This window comes from Dendropsophus ebraccatus, chromosome 2, assembly GCF_027789765.1.
Source record: "Dendropsophus ebraccatus isolate aDenEbr1 chromosome 2, aDenEbr1.pat, whole genome shotgun sequence".
Lineage (NCBI taxonomy): Eukaryota > Metazoa > Chordata > Amphibia > Anura > Hylidae > Dendropsophus > Dendropsophus ebraccatus.
Window position 1 is genome coordinate 11,247,849 of NC_091455.1, and position 22,332 is coordinate 11,270,180.

General features: G+C 43.5%; 1 protein-coding gene across 1 annotated transcript in view; it reads left to right on the forward strand.

The window, feature by feature from the left end:
• LOC138784100 (serine/threonine-protein phosphatase 6 regulatory ankyrin repeat subunit B-like) overlaps window positions 1-19,611 on the forward strand; it is a 75,442-nt gene extending 55,831 nt beyond the window's left edge. Inside the window, exons 15-28 of the mRNA XM_069959616.1 lie at window positions 768-884; window positions 1,515-1,613; window positions 2,691-2,891; window positions 4,249-4,347; window positions 6,582-6,788; window positions 9,694-9,795; window positions 10,068-10,166; window positions 10,922-11,068; window positions 11,226-11,333; window positions 11,740-11,937; window positions 12,308-12,514; window positions 13,673-15,041; window positions 16,722-16,871; window positions 19,209-19,611. Of these exons, the coding sequence (XP_069815717.1) occupies window positions 768-884; window positions 1,515-1,613; window positions 2,691-2,891; window positions 4,249-4,347; window positions 6,582-6,788; window positions 9,694-9,795; window positions 10,068-10,166; window positions 10,922-11,068; window positions 11,226-11,333; window positions 11,740-11,937; window positions 12,308-12,514; window positions 13,673-15,041; window positions 16,722-16,871; window positions 19,209-19,429 (3,324 nt within the window). The 3' untranslated portion in view covers window positions 19,430-19,611. The remainder of the gene's footprint in view (window positions 1-767; window positions 885-1,514; window positions 1,614-2,690; window positions 2,892-4,248; window positions 4,348-6,581; window positions 6,789-9,693; window positions 9,796-10,067; window positions 10,167-10,921; window positions 11,069-11,225; window positions 11,334-11,739; window positions 11,938-12,307; window positions 12,515-13,672; window positions 15,042-16,721; window positions 16,872-19,208) is intronic.
• The last annotated feature ends 2,721 nt before the right edge of the window (window positions 19,612-22,332 follow it).

The following is a 22,332-nucleotide window of genomic DNA, read 5'->3' on the forward strand; positions in this document are numbered from 1 at the left end:
CTGCGGGAAGGGATAAAGTTAGGTGTGGAAGCGTACTGGGACTGCCGTTTCGGGGACACACCCCCTTTGTCCCCGAAACGGCCGTCCCAGTACGCGTCCACACCTAACTTTATCCCTTCCCGCAGTCTAAGATACAATAAAGCCGCTAAGCTGATACTTCAAGGGTGAGTGCTTCTTCGTTTTTCTATCCTCATACATAACTACTATAATACTGCTCCTATATACAGGAATATAACTACTATAATACTGCTCCTATATACCTGAATATAACTACTATAATACTGCTCCTATATACAGGAATATAACTACTATAATACTGCTCCTATATACAGGAATATAACTACTATAATACTGCTCCTATATACTTATATAATACTATAATAATCACCTATGGCTGACACTAATGCCTCTCGGCTACATTTAAAAACCAACGCCAGGATGTTGGTATATAATTTGATCAAACCATATTGCCCCATGTACCACGTGCAGGTCCCCTGGCTCACATGAGCGAGCGCAAGCAGGTTAGGGAGGCCACAGAATGGCCCTTCAACCCCACTGTCACAGGACCAAACCCCATGGGCCCCCCCAAACCCAGCAGGCACCACCGGTGGAGAAAGCTGTCACTAATTAACACAAGTGTGAACAAGATCTAACTACTCCCCACTGCACTGGAGTGCAGTATATTTTCTTTGCATCTATAGGCCGTAGTTACTTATCTATAGAAATGTCATTGATTACATTAATGGTGGTTTGTTCCGTCTCTGCAGACAGGGGAGACTCCGCTGCATTACTGCGCCAGGATGGGGAATGAAGACGTCTTACTGGAGATGATAAAACATATAGGACCCAACCGCATGCAGCTGACCATGAACAGACAGGCAAAGGTGACCGCTGACTACTGCTACAAACAGTATACTGTGTCCTAGAGATGGGCGCAACTGGAACCTGCTTGAGTCCGATCATTCAACATTTCATTACCAGCGGCTGAAGAAGTTGGATGCCGCCCTAGGGAATCCTAGAAAACATGGATACAGCCTATGGCCTATGTCTGTATCCACCAGGACTCCCTAGGGCGGCCTCCAACTTGATCCACTGGTGAACGATCGAGCTTGAGCATGCTCTATAGACCTAATACAAAAAAAAAAATGTTGAATCACTCAAATTATTAAAAAAAACTAAGAATTTTATTGACTAAAAAAAATACACAAAATAAATTGGAAAAAAAAACGATTGCATAAATGCAGTGTGAACTCAGCCTAAGAGAAGTTTTTTTTTTTTATGCTGCAACTTTGAGATCAAGTTCATAACAAAAAGAATTTTTGGCGTCCGGAATCTTCTATGTTCTGTGCAGGGAAGGAAGACGGGGAGCGGGGAGGTCACACAGGTTCCAGCTACTTGTGCCATTATGTTTCTAGCAGAATTTGTTAGATATAATAAACATTGATTTCCTAATCACCTCGTGAGGATGGAAAATAAAGAACATTCACCCCTCAATCTACCTGTTTTCTTCTTAGAATGGATGGTCGCCCTTGCTTGTGGCTGCAGAAAAAGGTCACACCGCCATCGTGAGGATCCTGCTCCAGAATCACGCCAGGGTGGATGTTTTTGATGAGGTAATATAATATGGCCCCATATAGGCATTCACCTCTTATGAATAAATATGTGACCCCCTCAGCTCTCATTGGTCTTATCCAGAGAACCCAACAATACAATGAAGTCCACAGAGTCCCGCTATTACACCATGGATGGACTATAATGTCCATCCATGGTGTAATAACGGGACTCTGGACTCTACGGAGGTCTCATCTACATGAGCACTCTCCTCCCTGAGTACTATGACTGTCTCATCTGGAAAGTATAATGTTTTGATGACTGGCTGAGCTGTAAGTGTGATATGTTATAGGGCAGTATTATAAAAAGCGACTAACGTGAGTTTAGGTGTATATGACAAACTAGTATAGTTCAACAGTATGTGTAGCCAAAATAATACCACCATATAGACACACCTATAAGCGTTTGTAAGTCTTTATGGTGAGATGTACAATGCATTTGATTCTTTTTGGTGATTAAAATACAACAGATACATTTTTCACCCCCTGATACTAAGGGAATTAAGTCGAGTATCCATTGATTTACTTGTGTTTCCAACACTACATCTGCCAATATCTGTTTCTTTTGACCGTATCGTTCAATGACTTAATGTGCACAATGGAATACGAGCTGCTGATCCTTTTTGGATGAATGCTCCTCCTGGCCTTCTTTGAAGAAGGTTTTGCAGAACTGTAGCCACAGTGAAAACACCAGACAGATACTGCAGGCTGATAGACCTATTTAAGGTCTTTATAATGAGATGGACAAGGCATATTGTTATGACTGGAAATGTTCTGGTGCAGATTTCACAAAGAAATACATTTACACCCCCTGGTTCTTAGGGAAATAAGTATAGTAGTATCCATTGTTCCAGTTCCAGTAGATGTGCTGCATCTGCCAGTGTCTATCACTTCTGTTTGTACTCTCCAGTGATTATTGTGTATCATAGTGAGAATTCTCACGTACATTTGACCAAGTGCAGATAGTTAGGAGGGGAAGATTCCAATATCCGATCGCCAAAAGCTGTATAACTAATGAGTGGAATATAAAAGGAATCATAATAACACAATCATTCATATTCCCTCTTTTTTCACGTGTAGCACGGTAAAGCAGCCTTACACCTGGCTTGTGAGAACGGCCATGATAAAATCGCAGATGTCCTACTGTGGCACAAAGCGTTTGTGAATGCCAAAACCAAGCTTGGTCTCACACCTCTTCACCTATGCGGCCAAAATGGCTTCAACCATCTCGTGAAGTTGCTTGTGGAAACCCACGTGGCCAGTATCGACATCATGTCTCTGGTAAATACCGCCCTGTCTATAGAACCCATGCTGATTGGCTGCAAACCCTCCCGATGTATAATGGGATGTGCTCACCAATAATTCATACCCATAATCCGGTTCTACGGTAACAATTTATGATTGATCCTAAAAATTCTTCTAGGTGGATATCCATTATTATAGGCGCTAGATGCCACCTATTTTGTTGCTATTGGATCCTTAAAGACCATGGGCCACAACTATTGATGAATGAAGATACAGAACTGTTCAGGTTCAGCAACAGTCTCTGAACCTGAACGCTCAGGATTTGACTCCCTGCAACTACGACGAGTCAAATGCCAAGTATTTAGGATTGGTAACATTTCCCAACCTGAATAGATCTGCATCTCCGCTCAACTCTAGTCACAACCCGGATTGGCTAATTTAACGTCAATTGATCTATCAGTATGGAAACCCAATAGCAATAATGGCACCATGCAGTGACCTCCAGGGAAATGGAGTTAGGATGTTTGGAGGTAGTTTGAGTTTTGCTGAGGTAGTTCCCCACGGGAGGACCACCAACTTTATTCTAAATAACTCTAGTGAAGAATTCATTCCATGTTTTCTGCACATAGTCCGCCATTACTACACAGGAATACATTGTTCTCCATTTTATCTTTCCTCTTTTCCCTCTTCCACTTCTCGTTCTTCCCGTTCTTTTCTCCCGGATATGCCCCATATTGTAGCTTTAAATGTCAACTGGTCATTTCGAGTTTCTCAGAGCTTTAGAAAAGCAAGAGATGCGTAAAAGAAATATACAAAAATTAGAACGAAAAAAAGCACTACGTTACTGCAAGACACTTTAGAATTCTGGCGGTATGCCAATAATTGATGGCATTCCACCGGAGTTCTAATGTGTCTTGCAGTAACATGTTACTCTTTTCGTTCTAATTTTTGTATATTTCCTTTACACATCCCTTAAAGTAAACCAGGCACCTTCCGATCTGCAAAGCTGGGGGCACCTAGTTAAATGCTCAAGCCTTCCTTTGATTTCAATGGGGTTTATTACTGGAGCACGCCCAACACCCAACAACAGAATCAATACGATTATTTCATGTACCTGCTTTGATCCCCACCGCTGCTGTTCTGATCGGCATATGGAATTGCCCCCTTAGCCAATCAGCGGGTAAAGCGGGCCACAGGGGGTGATTCCCTCTGCCTGCTCCTTGTATCTATGGGACCAATGCTCGGTAAGAGCAGCTCCGGGAGGATAGTAGATATAGTAACTAGAAATGTTTCACTACTCAGATGTCCACATTGGGGGTCTTTTAAATTTTTGGCAGACTATTTAGGTTCAGAAATAGGATTGATTTAATTATTTCATACATTGTTGCTGCAGAACAAGCGGACCCCCCTGCACCTGTCCGCCCTGAATGGTCAACTGGATGTGTGCAACAGTCTGCTGAACATGAAGGCCGATGTCTATGCAGCTGATATTGTAAGTTCTAGAAACTTCAGAACCGTTAATGTAATGGACAGGACTGCGCCAGAGGATAAAGTGTGTGTGGGGGGGACTTTAGTTACAGTTGGGTCACCTGTAACCTGGACCGATCATGAAGCTCCTGGGGGTCAGATATGCACTGATCACACGTGGATGGTCTCTGCTACGTTTAAAGGGAGCCAATCACCACCCTGGTGGAGTGTGACCTGGCCCCAGTCGCTTATGGCTCTCTAACGCTGTGTCTTACAGTCTCCGGTGGGGCCACAATTAAAGAAATTTTTCCCATGTCCCAGCGCCCAGTAATTAGGCATGGGGGCGGAGCTGCATCAGCTTGTAGTCAACCCTTTTTCCAATAACTCACTCTTGATTGACAGCCTAAGCACTGACATGGAGGAGGGCGGAGGCAGTCTGGCTACATGCCGCTGTGGCTCCACCCCCATGCCTAATTACCAGACGCCAGAACAACACATTAAACGTGGATTTTTTTTTTTTAAATTGCCATCCCGCCGGTGACTGCTCCAGCTATAAGGTTCTGGGACATTTAACCTTTAACCGGACATTGTGAACAATTTTGTTTCTGCAGCTTTCATGTCTTACAATACATCGTAAGCTGCTTGATAGCGTTCACTGGAATAGAGAACATCAGGCAGTAAGGAGGCTGCTGTACATTTAGGGGATCCAAGGTACAGACTCTTCTTACAAGGAAGTGTTGAGAAGAGATGATTGAACATCGGAAAATCTTGGGATCTATAGAACTCGAACCTTGTTGAACCTTCCGCATTTGATTCCCGATGCCTTCCCAGTCCATGGGGAAGGAGGAGACAGCCCGGGTACCGCCTGGAATTCTCAGATTCAGCCTATTCCCACGGACCGGGAAGGCATCAGGAATCAAATGCGGAAGGTTCGACAAGGTTCGAGTTCTATAGATCCCAAGATTTTCCAATGTTTGATCATCTCTAGTGTTAAGTTGTCTTACAAAGACGCCATTATAGAAGCCCTATATGACGCCAGGCATCCCGCAGCAGCCCCGGCGGTGTGGTCAGTTGTATAGAATAACACTTTTGTGGTCCTCCCGTTATGTGACGCATTTCACCTCCATAGTATTTCCTCGCTGCCATCAGAGGCGACACTTCCATCACGAGTGTCAGATCAGACATGAAAGGCCGGGTGGTGGGTCAGGCTCAGTATCTCTTCCTGGATTGCTCGCTCTGCTGGAGATCAGACGGCCAATGTACACTTCCCTCCCGGCCGCTCCTTTTCCTCCCAGTGATTATCCTGCCGCAACGCCGACGACACTCGAGCTGTGACCTTGTGTGGAATGTGGAGAGAATTTCCTCATCCTTCCGGAATAAAGTGGGGACTGACCGAGAAGAGTCCGACCAGTCACAGTCCCCCAAAATTGATCCACCCCGAAACTTAGAGGAATTGGTCACTGGAGAAAAACCGAAAATACTACAGAGAAACCTCAACAAAACACCACTGTATGGTCAAGATCCTCCATACTGTCATCTGGATCCTCAGCTGAGAGCAGGACTAGCTGGGTACAATGTATCAGTCTGTAGAGCTCACAGAGCATTGTCTACACTGGATACAGCTGAGAGCAGGAATAGCTATGTACAATGTATCAGTCTGGAGCTCACAGAGCATTGTCTACACTGGATACAGCGGAGAGCAGGACTAGCTATGTACAATGTATCAGTCTGGAGCTCACAGAGCATTGTCTTCACTGGATACAGCTGAGAGCAGGACTAGCTATCTACAATGTATCAGTCTGGAGTCCAGGCTGCTGAGCTCACAGAGCATTGTCTACACTGGATACAGCTGAGAGCAGGAATAGCTATGTACAATGTATCAGTCTGGAGCTCACAGAGCATTGTCTACACTGGATACAGCTGAGAGCAGGACTAGCTATGTACAAAGTATCAGTCTGGAGCTCACAGAGCATTGTCTACACTGGATACAGCTGAGAGCAGGACTAGCTATGTACAAAGTATCAGTCTGGAGCTCACAGAGCATTGTCTACACTGGATATCATTGTATCACTCCTCCTGTCTCTTTTTGTATTGCTCTCCCCCTTGTAGTGGATGTAAGAGAAGTGACTGACATCATGTTGGGGATGCATTGTGGTCTGATATAGCAGTTATATGATGAGTGACGCTATGGCGGTATAATATGGCGGATCTGGCACCTGTAACAGTAACAATCTCTCCATTATATTGTATTATTCCCAGCACGGACAGACGCCTCTCCACCTCGCTGCTGAGAACGACCACTCTGAGGTGGTGAAGCTGTTCCTGAAGCATCGGCCTGAGCTGGTGACATCGGCCAACATGGAGGGCTCAACGTGCGGCCACATAGCAGCCGCCAAGGGAAGTGTCGCTGTGATCAAAGAGCTTCTCAAATCTAACATGAGCAGCGTGACCACCGCACGGAACAAGGTGAGGTCATACCCCAGGGGCAATAACTGATGGCAAATGGGGCATCAGTACAGGGCACTGCAGAGACTGGGAGCCAGGCCATATGAGATGTTATGGGATCACCATGTGTTTTAAATGGGGGGACTAGGACTTTTAGGTGTATATATATATATATATATATATATATATATATATATATATATATATAGTGTGTTAGGTCATCACTGTATCACACTTCCCCATCCCCCACCATATATAATGGAGAACAATGACGGATATGTTTATGTCTCTACGAGCTCTTTGATGTATACAATAGTCATGCGTCTTCCCGAGAATGTCCGGTCCTCCATTGTCCTGGGGAATAACAAGGAGACCGGGAATCCTTGCAGTATTATTCTCCACATGGTGGGCTACCTGTCATCATGGTCATGAGTGAGGTGTAATGTAGTGGTGGGTGCTGACAGAGCAGGGGGATAAAATGAACATGTCCTGTGTATGTCCATGGAGAGGCGCTCCTCCTTACCATCCATGTAAAATATACGCAGCTGTTCTACATGGAAGCCAGATGTAGCCCCTTATTCCAGGTATGATGGCGCATGCTGCATGAAGGATGCATGTTCAAATGTCAAGGAGGTTGCAGCTGGTCTGCCTTCCATATGATGGGAATGGTTACAACCTTGCTGACTGTTTCCAGTGACACAATAGTCAATAAGGCATCCTGGTCCTCATCCCAAGATTCTTCCATTAAGCTTCAGAAAAATAATATTTAGAGCCACAATGCTCATTGATAGTGGAGCCTGGAGTCCTGCAGCTGCTTTGGTGCTGACTAACAAGGGCGTAGAGTCCAAGGGACCCCCCCTATTCTTTCTTCTGGACTTTCCTTGTCACATTCTCTGGTCACGGTCAATTGGACAGTTTGGTTGTGGCCACAAATATAAATGAAGAGGTCAGAAATCAGGATAGCAAATGGTCAACACTGGTATGGTGGTCAGAGACAGATAGAAGTACTGGGTCTTATCCAGAGCATAGCCAGAAGAAAGAGCTGTGGTCAGTATCAAGGAGTTCAGCATGATAGGTAAAGGGTGCAAATCTGAAGGACTGAGGCAGGAGAACTTAATGCCATCTGTGCGGAAAAATAAGCCCTATTATGCAAATGCTTTTACAAGTACTTTTGTTCCCTATAAAGTCTGGGGTGAAAGACAAAAAGAGGATCAGGAGAGGAGAAAGACAACAAGTGAGCAGGAGAGGAGAAACACAACAAAGAAGAGCAGGAGAGGAAAAACATAGCAAAGAAGAGCAGGAGAGGAAAAACATAGCAAAGAAGAGCAGGAGAGGAAAAACATAGCAAAGAAGAGCAGGAGAGGAGAAACATAGCAAAGAAGAGCAGGAGAGGAAAAACATAGCAAAGAAGAGCAGGAGAGGAAAAACATAGCAAAGAAGAGCAGGAGAGGAGAAAGACAACAAGTGAGCAGGAGAGGAGAAACATAGCAAAGAAGAGCAGGAGAGGAAAAACATAGCAAAGAAGAGCAGGAGAGGAGAAACATAGCAAAGAAGAGCAGGAAAGGAGAAACATAGCAAAGAAGAGCAGGAGAGGAAAAACATAGCAAAGAAGAGCAGGAGAGGAGAAACACAACAAAGAAGAGCAGGAGAGGAAAAACATAGCAAAGAAGAGCAGGAGAGGAGAAACATAGCAAAGAAGAGCAGGAAAGGAAAATATAGCAAAGAAGAGCAGGAGAGGAAAAACATAGCAAAGAAGAGCAGGAAAGGAGAAACATAGCAAAGAAGAGCAGGAGAGGAGAAAGACAACAAGTGAGCAGGAGAGGAGAAACATAGCAAAGAAGAGCAGGAGAGGAGAAACATAGCAAAGAAGAGCAGGAAAGGAGAAACATAGCAAAGAAGAGCAGGAGAGGAAAAACATAGCAAAGAAGAGCAGGAAAGGAGAAACATAGCAAAGAAGAGCAGGAGAAGAGAAAGACAACAAGTGAGCAGGAGAGGAGAAACACAACAAAGAAGAGCAGGAGAGGAAAAACATAGCAAAGAAGAGCAGGAGAGGAAAACATAGCAAAGAAGAGCAGGAGAGGAAAACATAGCAAAGAAGAGCAGGAGAGGAAAACATAGCAAAGAAGAGCAGGAGAGGAAAAACATAGCAAAGATGAGCAGGAAAGGAGAAACATAGCAAAGAAGAGCAGGAAAGGAGAAACATAGCAAAGAAGAGCAGGAGAGGAAAAACATAGCAAAGAAGAGCAGGAAAGGAGAAACATAGCAAAGAAGAGCAGGAGAGGAAAAACATAGCAAAGAAGAGCAGGAAAGGAGAAACATAGCAAAGAAGAGCAAGAGAGGAAAACATAGCCAAGAAGAGCAGGAGAGGAAAAACATAGCAAAGGAGAGAAGGAGAGGAAAACATAGCAAAGAAGAGCAGGAGAGGAAAAACACAGCAAAGAAGAGCAGGAGAGGAAAAATATAGCAAAGAAGAGCAGGGAAGGAGAAACATAACAATGGGAGAAGAGAGGAGAAACACAGCAAAGAGGAGCAGGAGAAGTATAGCAAAGGAAGAAGGAGAGGAGAAAAACACCAAGGGGACAGGAGAAAGACAGCAAAGGGAGCAGGAGAGGAGAAAGACAGCAAAGAGGAGCAGGAGAGGAGAAACACAACAAAGGGAGCAGGAGAGGAGAAACACAACAAAGAATAACAGAAGAGGACAAACACAGCAATGGGAGCAAGAGAGAAGAAACACAGCTACGGAGTAGGAGAAGGACAGCAAAGGAGCAGAAGGACAGCAAAGGAGCAGGAGAAGAGAAAGACAGAAAGGGGAGCAGGAGAGGAGAAAGACAGAAAGGGGAGCAGTAGAGGAGAAAGACAGCAATTTAACAAAATCTAAAAACAACATTTGTTTTAATTTATTCCTTTTTCTCTATTGGTATTTCAGACTAATGACTCCACCCCACTGCACCTGGCGGCATCGGGAGGACATGCAGAAGTGGTGAAAGTTTTACTGGAAGCAGGAGCATCGGCATCAGATGAAGATGGGGTAAGGAGACGGAATGTGGGAGACAGAAACTTTTTTTTACTGTTTGATTGATTTTTTTAAAAAAACATTTAAAGAAAAACTCTGCTGGGAGATTCTGAGTTGCTTGTTAGGCATCTCAGTTTAGTCCCCTCATCTATTAGAGTGGCTACAAAGAGCTCCGGGGACCGGAGAGCCCATTGATGTATAGAATAGTGTAATACACCAGACTTTTTCACTCACAACATCGCATTTTCCAATGTGATCGTCCATATACATGCCATTGTGTGTTATAGGAAGGCATGTCTACCATCCACCTGGCAGCAAAGAATGGTCACATCAATGTCCTGGACGTGTTAAAGGGCAGCCTCTCATTTCACATTACAAGTAGCAAGGTAAGTATTCTGGAAATGATCAGCCTGGTTCCCTGTATAACCTAAAAGGGGGCAGAATTATTAATACTAGTGCATTTTTAGACCAGTGCATTTTTCCAGTGTTTTACAATTACATATTAAATGTAAAATCGGGGTGAAGAAAGTGGAAGGAGCCTTGGGTGTGTTAGTGGATAATAAGCTGAATTCTAGCACCCAGTGTCAGGCAGCTGCTGTTAAGGGAATTCGTCATGGCTTTCATACTGTCTCAAGTCATTGGGGAGGTCATCAGTGGCATATCTTATAAGGAAGGAGAGCTCTATCAATCAGGGCTGATGGGATGTGGAGAAGCTACTGGGATGCACCCCGATGACTCAAATTTTGGGTAACATAAAGAGATGACAGGTTCCCTTTAAGAAGTGCATGAGAAGAGGAGATGAGAAAGTTTGTACAAATCCCTATTCAGATTGGATATGAAACACTATATGCAGCAAAATATATAAAAATACAGTATATATATAATTTAATTATTAATATATTTAGTAACATAAAACAACACGAACACCAGATATGAGGACATAGACACCAAAGTAGTTATAAAATACATGGATTGTGTTACATAGAAAGATTTGCAAATAATTCCTGTTATTTACTATAATTATTACGATACTTATTTTTTATTATATATAATATTTTAGTTCTTTGTTAGTCTTTTTTCTTTACCTTTCACAATGACCGTTCCTTTCATCCCTACCATCATGTCTGTTCTTACTCCCCAGACGGGATTCACCGCTCTTCATGTCGCTGCACATTTTGGACAAGTGGATTTTGTCCGAGAAATTTTAACAAAAGTCCCGGCCACCATCCAGAGCGAGCCCCCGAAATCCACGGCTGACATGGTACTGGTGAAAGAACATGGTGGTGAGGTGAGGGTCTATGCAAACAGGAAAATACACGAACATAAAGCAAGACGTATATCCAAACAAGATAACATAGGAGAAGACTGGGGGGGGGGGTATTATCCTATATATAGTATATTGTATTATATTCTTTATCCGTTCTTGCTTTCTCCATCTTCCACAGTCTGGTTACACACCCTTACATCTGGCTTCCCAATCCGGTCATGAAAGTTTAGTACGCCTTTTACTGAATTACCCAGGAGTCCAGGCAGACGCGGCCACCCGGCGTCAGGTAACTGTCTCCATTCTGTTACTTCCATGTTTCAGCAGTTTATTGCTGTGTCTAACTAAGCAAATGTGAATGCCAAGAGAATTGACATGACATAAAGTGTAGCACTCAGTGCCAGGCAGCTGCTAGTAAAGCAAGTACATTCAATACAGTACATCAAAATGAGCCCGTAAATATTACTTGAAGCAACTGGAGGTGGTGGAGGCCCCTGTTAGTTCTGTGTCTTTTGTGCAAGGGGAATGCTTGGGTCCCATGGGCTATAAGGCTCAGGTGTAACCCAATATTTACACCACTCATATTATGAATAAAAAGTCTAAAATAACCTGCTATCTGCTTTCAGTCTTCCATGTAGAATTCCACATAACTTGTCAGTTCTGTTCTAAACTGGGCTGAAAATCTCTCTCGGCAGGGTTCCACCCCCATACACCTGGCAGCTCAGAATGGGCACACACCAGTCGTCGGTCTCCTACTTAGTAAATCCACTTCTCAGCTTCATGTGAAAGACAACAGAGGAAGAACGTGTCTCCACCTGGCAGCTTCCAATGGTCACAATGAGATGATGAGAGCCCTTATAGGACAAGGAGCGGAGATAAATGTGACTGACAAGGTGATTTTCTTTAAAGTAGATAATTTAGAACTTAGGCGCTCCTCAGAGGCGGGGCTTGGAGCTTTGAAATTAGTAAATTTGATGATTAGTTTATAATCAGGTCAAATAATGGTCAATATTAGTGTTAAGTGAACTTGTTTGGGTTGGGCAACGTTCTCCGAACCAGAACGTTCTGCATTTGACTAGGACTGCCATGACTGTGCATTTTTTTCGGGACGCCCTTGGACAACATCCATCTTCTCCAGCCACCTGGAGTCAAATACTGAATGCTCAGGTTCCTGGAACATTGCCAAACCTGAACAGTTGGACAAGTTTGCTCAACACTAGTCAATATATATCTCTTGTACATGTCTGTCTGTTTTATATGCAGAATGGGTGGTCTCCTCTGCACTTCGCAGCCAAGTCTGGGTTTTTAGAAACTGTCCGCTTCCTTGTCGAATGTGGTGCCAACCCCATACTGGAGTGCAACGATGGGAAGACAGCAATCCAGTACGCTGCAGGTGACAACCACCAAGATGTGGTGAGCTTCTTACTGAAGAGAAGCCAAAACACCCTCAAACTGACTGAGGACCGGAAGGTAATTCTCAAGAAATCGTAACATTAGTCGCCAGTCATCTGCTTAGAGGTTTACAGCAGTGGGAAGTCTTGTGTCTGCAATGGCTACCGTAAGAGGATGTCTACATGTTCTGCATAGATGAAGAGGGGTTCTCTGTATCATTTCTCTTGTGAACGCTAGGCTGGTGTAGTGGTGTGAACCAGAAACAGAAGAAGGGGTTCATCTTGTGTTTAGGTCTAGTTCCCTCTGGGTGGATCCTTACAAGTTGGAGATACTATCCCATTTGTATCATCTAGAACAGATTTTTTTTTTTTTAGACCTTGTGCTAAGTGTTAGACACTGTTGACCTCTTGTCTTCCATCAGTAGTAGAGTTATAGATTGGAACACCCAAAAACACCCAACATCTAACAAAATTCTCCAGTGTTTGACATTGTAGATCTATAAAGTGGCAAACGTCACCCATAGAGCCCAATGTTAAAAAAAAAGTCATACTGGAATGCATACATTTTTTTCTCTGGTAATCTACTGTACAAGAAGGGGCAGTCTATTAAGCCGGTCAATACACTTATAGAGGTCTTCTGGGCTAAGAACACCCTCTATATTGGTGGCTGTTGGAAGCAAGAACTAAAGTACCTACCGGGCCTGGTGCAGGTGAATGGAGGTGGTGCCATGAGCCAAGTAGGTAAATATAAGTACCAGATCTCCCAACAGCTACTAATATAAAGAACCTTTTTAGCTAGAAAAAAAAACCCTTTAACGACATGTATCAGCCCAAGAGAGGGCAAATGGACATTACATTTCCCCCCGTTAGATAAAGACATTAGATATGCGTAATGTAACAAGAAACAAAATTTGAACATATCAGGTACAAGGAGAAACAAGAAGTAAGGTCCACCAGACCTGTACATGGTTTGACTGCTTGGAGAGAAAAGACATAGTAAAACCAAACCAAAAACCATGACAAAACCAACGTCATACCACCAATTTGTCCACCATTATTACTTACTTACTCAAGAGAACCAATGAAAGTTTCATGAACACTCTGCATTTCATATCATTATTTGACCTTCCCCAATCTTTTCTTCCTTATACTGTAAGCTCTACAAGGAGATGACTTTTCTTAGTATATTTATTACTTGTGAACTTAGTTTTTTTATGTTCTCGTTTGGTTTTTCTAGTTTGTTTTCGACTTAATGGTTTGCGGGAAGCTGAACAGCAACAGAATTATAGAAGAATACATCCTGAACTCTAACGCCCCCTTGGACACCGCCGTAAAACTTTCCCGAGCTTTTAACATCACTGCTCTAAAAGAAAAAGAAAGGGCAGTCGACCTTCTCAACGCTGCCAAGTATACTGAAACGATGGCCACTGAGCTCTTGACGTTGGCATCTGGTAGCAAAAATGCGGGATACATCCTGAGGGCCGTGGATCACCGTGGCACCACCATACTGGACTGTTTAATTGAGTGTGAGCAGAAAGATGTTGTCGCCCACCCTGCTGTCCAAAAATACTTGACTGAAGTCTGGTATGGGAACCTGGACTGGACCGCCTGGAAGCTGGTGCTTCTCTTCTTTACATTTTTAGCTTGCCCTCCGGTTTGGTTTGTGTTCTCGCTACCTCTCAAACATAGATTTAACAAAATCCCCATCATGAAGTTTATGAGTTACTTGGCATCACACATATTCCTGCTGGTACTCTTCATCCTCACCATCGTCTACCCTCCTCTGAGTCCCATTTATGAAGGGCGCATGATCCCGTCTTGGAATGAGTGGTTGCTTCTCGCTTGGTTGTCAGGAACATTGGTTTCAGAACTCACCCACCGAGGCGAGAGGGCAGGCCTCGCCTGGATACGGGTCTTTGTCTTGGGATTTTCTGCTGTTGCCTTCTTTTGCCATCTACTTGCTTTCCTGTTTACAGAAATCGATCGACTTCACTGCCTCTTTGCCAGGAACATCTTTCTTGGCATTGCTATGACTCTTTCCTTCGTTCAGTTCTTGGAGTTCCTCACCTTCCACCACCTCTTTGGACCATGGGCGATCATCATTCGAGATTTGATCAAGGACCTCACCAGATTTGCAGTCATTCTGGCCTTGTTCCATGTGGCCTTTACTATGCAACTATCTGCCGTCTATCAGCCAGTGTATCCAGAACCCATAGCCAATAAGTCAATGAATGGAACGGGGGCCAACAAAAAGGAGACCAACATTCAGGATCCCATAGACATCACTGTCCTCTTGTTCTTCTCACTGTTTGGCCTGGTGGAGCCGGATTGTCTCCCCTCATTGAGTAGGACCCCACATTTCACCTTTGTCATCGTCCGCTTTGTGTTTGGGGTTTACCTGGTTGTGACTTTGATTGTGTTGATCAATCTACTGATCGCCATGATGAGTGATACTTACCAGCGCATACAAGCACAGTCTGACACCGAATGGAAGTTTGGAAGGGCCACCTTAATACGAGATATGACCAGGAAACCTGGGACCCCTTCTCCTTTTAACCTCTTCACCAACCTGTTTTACTATGTCAAACTGCTATGCAAATATAAAGGTAAGAGCAATAACTTATAAGTCATCAATCAGAAAACATCATGATCTTAAATGTGGTTCCATTAGTGTCTTCCATTACCATACACATCGTACAAATTCTGGGCTGTTTATATATTTGTGTTTTCTGGTTTAGCCAATCAAATACCCTAGTAAAGGGTGGGCCATCATTCTGGACCCACATCTACTGAGTATGTCAGTCTTTGGGATTTGGCACATCTGGCATTAAAGGGGTAGTGCGGCGCTAAAAAATTATTCACAGAATAACACACATTACAAAGTTATACAACTTTGTAATGTGTGTTATGTCTGTGAATCGCCCCGTTCCCCGTGTCCCACCACCCCCGCACGTGTACCCGGAAGTGTGGTGCATTATACATTACCTGATCCGTGTCGAGGGCCGTCCGCCATTTTGTGCCAAACGTCATCTTCGGACGGACGGCCGAGTCGCTGCCGCCCGTCCCCCCTCCGCCGCGTCATCAGCTACTCAGTCGCGATTGGCTGAGCACAGTTATGCTCAGCCAATCGTGGCTGAGCATCGGATGGCGCTGCAGAGGGCGGCCGGCATTCGGAACAGTCGGAGCTGTTCACCGGCCTGCCGAAGAAGACGTCACTGAATGAAGATCGGAGTCGAGTCGGCACGTGACAGGTGAGTATAGCGCACCACACTTCCGGGTACACGGGCGGGGGTGGTGGTACACGGGGAAGGGGGCCATTCACAGACATAACATACATTACAAAGTTGTATAACTTTGTAATGTGTGTTATTCTGTGAATAATTCTTTACCGCCGCACTACCCCTTTAGGCTGGGTTCACACTATGTATATTTGAGGCTGTATTTGGTCCTCATGTCAGGTCCTCATAGCAACCAAAACCAGGAGTTGATCGAAAACACAGAAAGGCTCTGTTCACATAATGTTGTAATTGAGTGGATGGTCGCCATATAACGGTAAATAACTTCCATTATTTCAATACCACAGCCGTTGTTTTAAAATAACAGCAAATATTTGCCATTAAATGACGGCCATCCACTCAATTACAACATTATGTAAACAGAGCCTTTCTGTGTTTTTAATCCACTCCTGGTTTTGGTTGCTATACAGCCTTAAATATACAGCCTCAAATATACGAAGTGTGAACCCAGCCTTAAAGGGGAACTCTGATGCCAAAAAGTTATATAGATTTGTAAATTACTATTTAAAAAAATATATATATATCCAGTCTTCCAGTACATATCAGCTGCTGTATGTCCGGCAGGAAGTGGCGTATTCTCTCTAGTCTGACACAGCGCTCTCTGCTGCCACCTCTGTCCATGTCAGGAACTGTCCAGAGCAGGAGCAAATCCCCATAGTAACCCTCTCCTGCTCTGGACAGTTCCTGACATGGACAGAGGTGGCAGCAGAGAGCGCTGTGTCAGACTGGAGAGAATACACCACTTCCTGCAGGACATACAGCAGCTGATAATTACTAGAAGATTTGAGATTTTTAAATATAAGTAATTTACAAATGTGCATAACTTTCTGGTATTATTTGTTTTGAAAAAAAATATTTGCCAATTCTTCGAGCACATTCACACTAGCAGCCGGCATCATCATCACATTTACTTTAGGGCCCATTGGCTTTGTGTTTGCAGCTACACTTAGAGTTTTGAATTTCTTATTTCTATATTATAATCTGCCATAGGGAAGATGTGCACTTCCAACGCCCGAACCCTGATGAACGAAGAAGACACAGATGGCTTCTCCGACACTCGATCCATTGACTTACTTGCCCACTCATCATTTGGATGGATACGAACACCTGCCAAGAGAACCGTGCAGGTATCACCAGAAGGTAAGATCTATAACATACCGTAAACTTAAAGGAGTACTCCTGCAAAAAAATGTTTTCGTTCAGATTAACTGGTGTCAGAAAGCTTAGATTAGCAATTTACTTCTGTTAAAAATATCCAGTCTTCTAGTACTTATCAGCTACTGTTTGTCCTGCAGGAAGTGGTGTATTCTTTCCAGTCTGCTCTCTGCTGCCACCTCTGTCTATGTTAGGAACTGCCCAGAGCAGGCGAGGTTTTCTATGGCGATTTGCTACTTCTTTGGACAGTTACTGACATGGGAGCAGAGAGCACTGTGTCAGACTGGAGAAAAGACACCACTTCCTGCAGGACATACAGCAGCTGCTAAGTACTGGAAGACATAATATTTGTTAATACAAATAAATGACAAATCTCTGGCATTTTCTGGCAAGAAAGAAAATAAAAATTTGTGAACAACTAAAGTTACATAAAAATGAAAAATCCCTTTAAGGTAATCACTGCTCAGTCAATGTCCTACTGAAGTCTATATGTCACTATGGACACTGGTTTGCAGCTAGAGTCCCAGTAAGGAACTGTATATGTGTCTAGAAGTTACACCGGTGAGTATTATACATTGTAATCAGTAAATATGTCAGTAAATCTCTCACATCACTATCAGGTTACTCTGAACTTTCCTGCTCATCACAATGATATATCCGCTGCCCCTTGGACTAATATGGAAAACTTGTGAACAAGCAGAGGATATTCCCAAGGCGTTTTTAGGGAAGACTCAGAGTTATAAATTATATGACAGAGAAGACAGCAGCGTGCCGGCGTCTACGCAAGCAGCGAGAGATACACGCCATGGGATTACAATAGGGGATGACACATTGCGGCTAAGCTTTGCATTAAGCTTCCAGCCAAATTCATCTGCAGCTTGTCTGCTCTACTTAAAGGGGAAGTTCACTCTGGAGAAATACTTTTTATTATAAGCTTCCGCTTTGACCTCCAGCGATTAATGAATACAGCAGCAGGTGTTGAATTCTACAGCAGCTCCCCTACAGGAGAAATGAAGCATTACAATGTCCTTGTTGAGAAGTCTATATGTAGGGCTCTTATGTAGCCCTCCTCCATTACACGTCTCTCTGACATGTCAAAAGTTTTTTAAACAACAGTGACACTTTAATATTCCTTTAGTATCCCTGGTGGTCTGGAGAGGCTTAGCAGTTAATACTTATTTCTGGTACTCTACGGTGGTGAGGGGGTTACTAGCTAAGATCCCTAGAGATATTGTATCTGTTAGTGTTAATATTCACATAGTATTCCTGGTGGACCACAGAGGTTTACAGTTAGTATTTGGTATCACTGGTGGTCTAGAGTGATAAAGGGTTTGCTATCGAAAATCCCTAAAGATCTGTTCATCTTTAGGGACTGAGAGGTTAGTGCTAATATTCATGTATGTAGAATTCATTATGGTCTGCAAAAGTTTAACAATTAAAGGGGTAGTTTTACAAAAAAAAAAGGACAGATTTACTTCTATTAAAAATCTTGTCTTCCAGTACTTATCAGCTGCTGTATGTCCTGCAGGACGTGGTGTATTATTTCTAGTCTGACACAGTGCTCTCTGCTGCCACCTCTGTCCATGTCAGGAACTGTCCAGAGCAGGAGAGGTTTTCTATGGGGATTTGCTGCTGCTCTGGACAGTTCCTGACATGGACAGAGGTGGCAGCAGAGAGCACTGTTTCAGACAGGAAAGAATACATCACTTCCTGCAGGATACACAGCAGCTGATAAGTACTGGAAAACTGGAGATTTTTTTAATAGAAGTAAATTACAAATCTCTGGCACTTTCTGGTACTTGTTGATTTGAAATAATTTTTATTTTTTTTGCTGAACTATCCCTTTAATACTTAGTATCCCTAGTGCTCTAGGGTGGAGGGGGTTACTGTCTAAGATCCTTAGAGAAATAGGTATAGTGTTTCATGTAGATTGCTCTGGAGAACGTACCTTTCATTTTTCATCTAAATCCTAAGATCTTTGTATTTAAAAATCTTATAATTTATTTTTTTTTAAAGAAAACAGTTTCTAATTGTGTTGGCTCCAGGGGGCGCCCTACTGTCCCAATCACTGTTGCTGGGACTGTGCCATACATAGAGACCTTCTGTTTTTGGACAAAACACATGTGAAGCTCCTTCTCTCTGCCACTGAACCCTACCTAGGAGATGTATTTACAGCTCAGTGGTTATTACATTTACGTGATTTGTTCGAAACGTTGAACTTATCATTTTAGATTGCTCTAAATTTTCAACAATAAATAGAAGAGAATTTTGATTTATTAAAATAAATTTGAGAGTGTATCTAATCCTCTCTTCTTCCCATAGGTGGGATACACAGAACCCCCCCATTAGCCGGCCCCATACATGTGGATGAGATTATAGATTGGCATGCTGTTGTGGTACGGTTCATGTCTCTGAAGGGACGGATGGATGGGGTGACCGAGAGGCCCATCATCCCTCACATCATGGAGACGGATAAGAAGCTGCTGACGGACCAGACGATGAGGACAAAACAGAATGGACATGCTCTTCCATGTACTAGTTAACCTGAAGTCCTTCACATCACATCTAACATGGGATAGACCTCCTGAAGACCCAACACCAGATCCATAAAAGACCAGTCTATCCACTGTCCAAACTGCAGGCTATGAAGACCACGTCACCATAAACTGGATTGGATTGCTGGTAGTTGGTTTGCTGGATTCGATTGTTGCTAGATATTATTATTATTAGGTGAACCTGCTATGGGATGGCCTTCAACATGGTCAATCTGGCACTCTACGAGTCCATCCACTGGCCAAACAGCGTATTATGAAGACCACGTCACCATAGACTGGATGGGATTGTTTGTAGTTGGTTTCTTGGGTTGCATCGTTGATTTGTTGGATTGGATTGTTGCTAGATACCATTGGTGAACCTGCTATGGGATGGCCTTCAACATGGTCAATCATGCACTCTACCAGTCCATCCACTGGCAAAACTGCGTACTATGAAGACCATGTCACCATAAACTGGACTGGATTGTTTGTAGTTGGTTTGTTGGGTCGGATTGTTGGTTTGTTGGATTGTTGCTAGATACCATTGGTAAACTTGCTATGGGATGGCCTTCAACATGATCAATCATGTATTCTACCAGTCCATTTACTTGGAACTGCATTTATGGATTCATGTGAACCCAAACTTACTGTATGTTAGCTCCTCTCTAGACCCAACCTATAGGAATGAATGGTGCCATCTGATGTGTTGCATCACGAGAGAAATTCACCCACCGCGGCCCTCTAGACTATGTGAAGATCCCCTTGTTGCCCCCTCTTCTCCCCACATACCTCAGACACCAGATGAAGCGCCATCCTCGTCTGCAGCTCCGACATAACTCTCTTATGGGAAGAAACATTGACTTTGGGATAGAATGTCATGAATCATATATGAATGTGATATTCCCTCGTCTGCTATTGTTTCCCAATGTTTGCGCCCGGTTACCAGAGGGGTCATATTGCTATTTTTGTAATGAATCAATAAACTGGAATATTTTATTTGGCTTCTATCTCCTGTGTTTTTTTCTGATGTGAAGGACGTGATCATTGGAAAGAGAATGATGTTATTTATGGTTATTAGTGAAATTTCATCTGAAGCGATTAAGTATTTCTCTATGTGAGATGGCTATTGGCCCCAAGTGGGCACCAGGTATGTGAGATGGGGCAACCAAGATCCAGTGTCTATACTCTGTCTTTTCCAACCTCTTACAAATGCACATTTGTCCTCTACGGGCCTGCGGGTGGATATTCTGTGATAACCAGATATGTCCCTCTCCCCTCTCACAGCATACACAGAAAGAGACAGACTGCAGCCGCATCCCCCTCCTCCATGTCTCCTGTGATCTGTATTTTCATTAACTCTGAAAGACTCACGTTTTGGGGTGACCTTGCTGGTGTATATCAGGATACCAGAAAGGAGGTATCCTGACCTATATTGCAGAGCACCAACATAGAACCATTGACTTTATCACACCATATGTAGGCTACTAGCAACTCCGTTCTGTCTTCTTTCTGAGTGCATACTTTTTATTTTTGGGATTCAAAGCAAGTTCTACTGAATGGGGCTACACATTTCTCTAAGGCTAATGGTTGCATGTAAAAAGTAGAGGAATGCTATACCTACGCTATACCACACCTAGTAGACGACCGATATCATCACAAGGTGGACCTGTTTTCAAAGACTGCAGCGATAGCTGGATGGGGTGGGGAGGAGAGGGCTCTAGGAGCTCTGATAGGTGATGATTTCATTCTGTGGTTTACAGGAAGTAAGCTGACCCAGGAAGGACCACTTCCTCTGACACATTAAACACTGTGATTTTTTTGTGGGTTGGGCTGGAAATCACATGATCAGGTAAAGTAATAAAATGCATGGGTGCAGCTGAGCTGGAATAAAACAGATGGCACTGCAGCAGGAAAAGTCATTGTAAAGTGAAGGAGCATGATATGGAAAAAAATAACTCCTTTAGAGGAAAACTATCTGTAGGTTAGAAGCATCTATGTCCTTATAGGGCACAGGGCACTGAGGATGATGGTCATTTTCTTACTGCAACGCATATTAGATATATAAATGGGGTGGTTTGGGTGCGGGTCTACCACCCTCTCCACCGCGTCCGGTCCACCCTCCTAATAAATAGATGCTTCGAACTTGCTGATTTTGGAGAAATACAAATACAAATAGAGGCCGATAGAGAACAGAGAAACCAGAACCCATGTACGGTTTATACAATAAGCTTCTACTTTAGCGCATTCAAAGTGACCACATTTTGAATAGACGCGATTAACGCTAAGAAAGAAGTGAAAGCTCATGGTGGGAGACTTGGAAGTGTCAACATAGCTTCCGGAGGAGATTTCTTATAATCCTCCCGGGGATCCGGACTCCTCTGGTCATGGGCAATAACTCTGATGGATGAGATCCCACCCGTATGGGTTTTATTTGTCTTAACTCCCAAGAAGTCAACACTACGAGATCCTTAAATCTGGATAATCGCCCCCGTGTGAATGGACGGCCTTTTATCTGGTCCTTGGCTCCTTGGTCTGTGACCGTACATGGAGATGTGGAACCAGCCGGGATGTCATTATATGGGAGGCTGGGAATCATGGAGGAGACGGCCTTTCCATAGATTTTCAACAAACTGTCTTGCCAGTAAAAGTTTCTTTTTTCAGAACGCTGGAGGACGCCTCAGGAACAAGATGCCTTTTGGCCTCTGGATGAAAATGTCTATTTTTTTCCCTGTTGCTTACAGATGACTGACTGCAGCTGGCAGGTCTAAATTCTACAAATCCGTGTTTTGTTATCGTAGCGAGCAGCCAAGTCGTCTCTGATCCTCTGTCATGTATCAAGCTGGACATCAACCGTACAGAAGAAACAGACACAGAGAAAAAGAAAATTCTAGAACTAACAGATATTGTATACA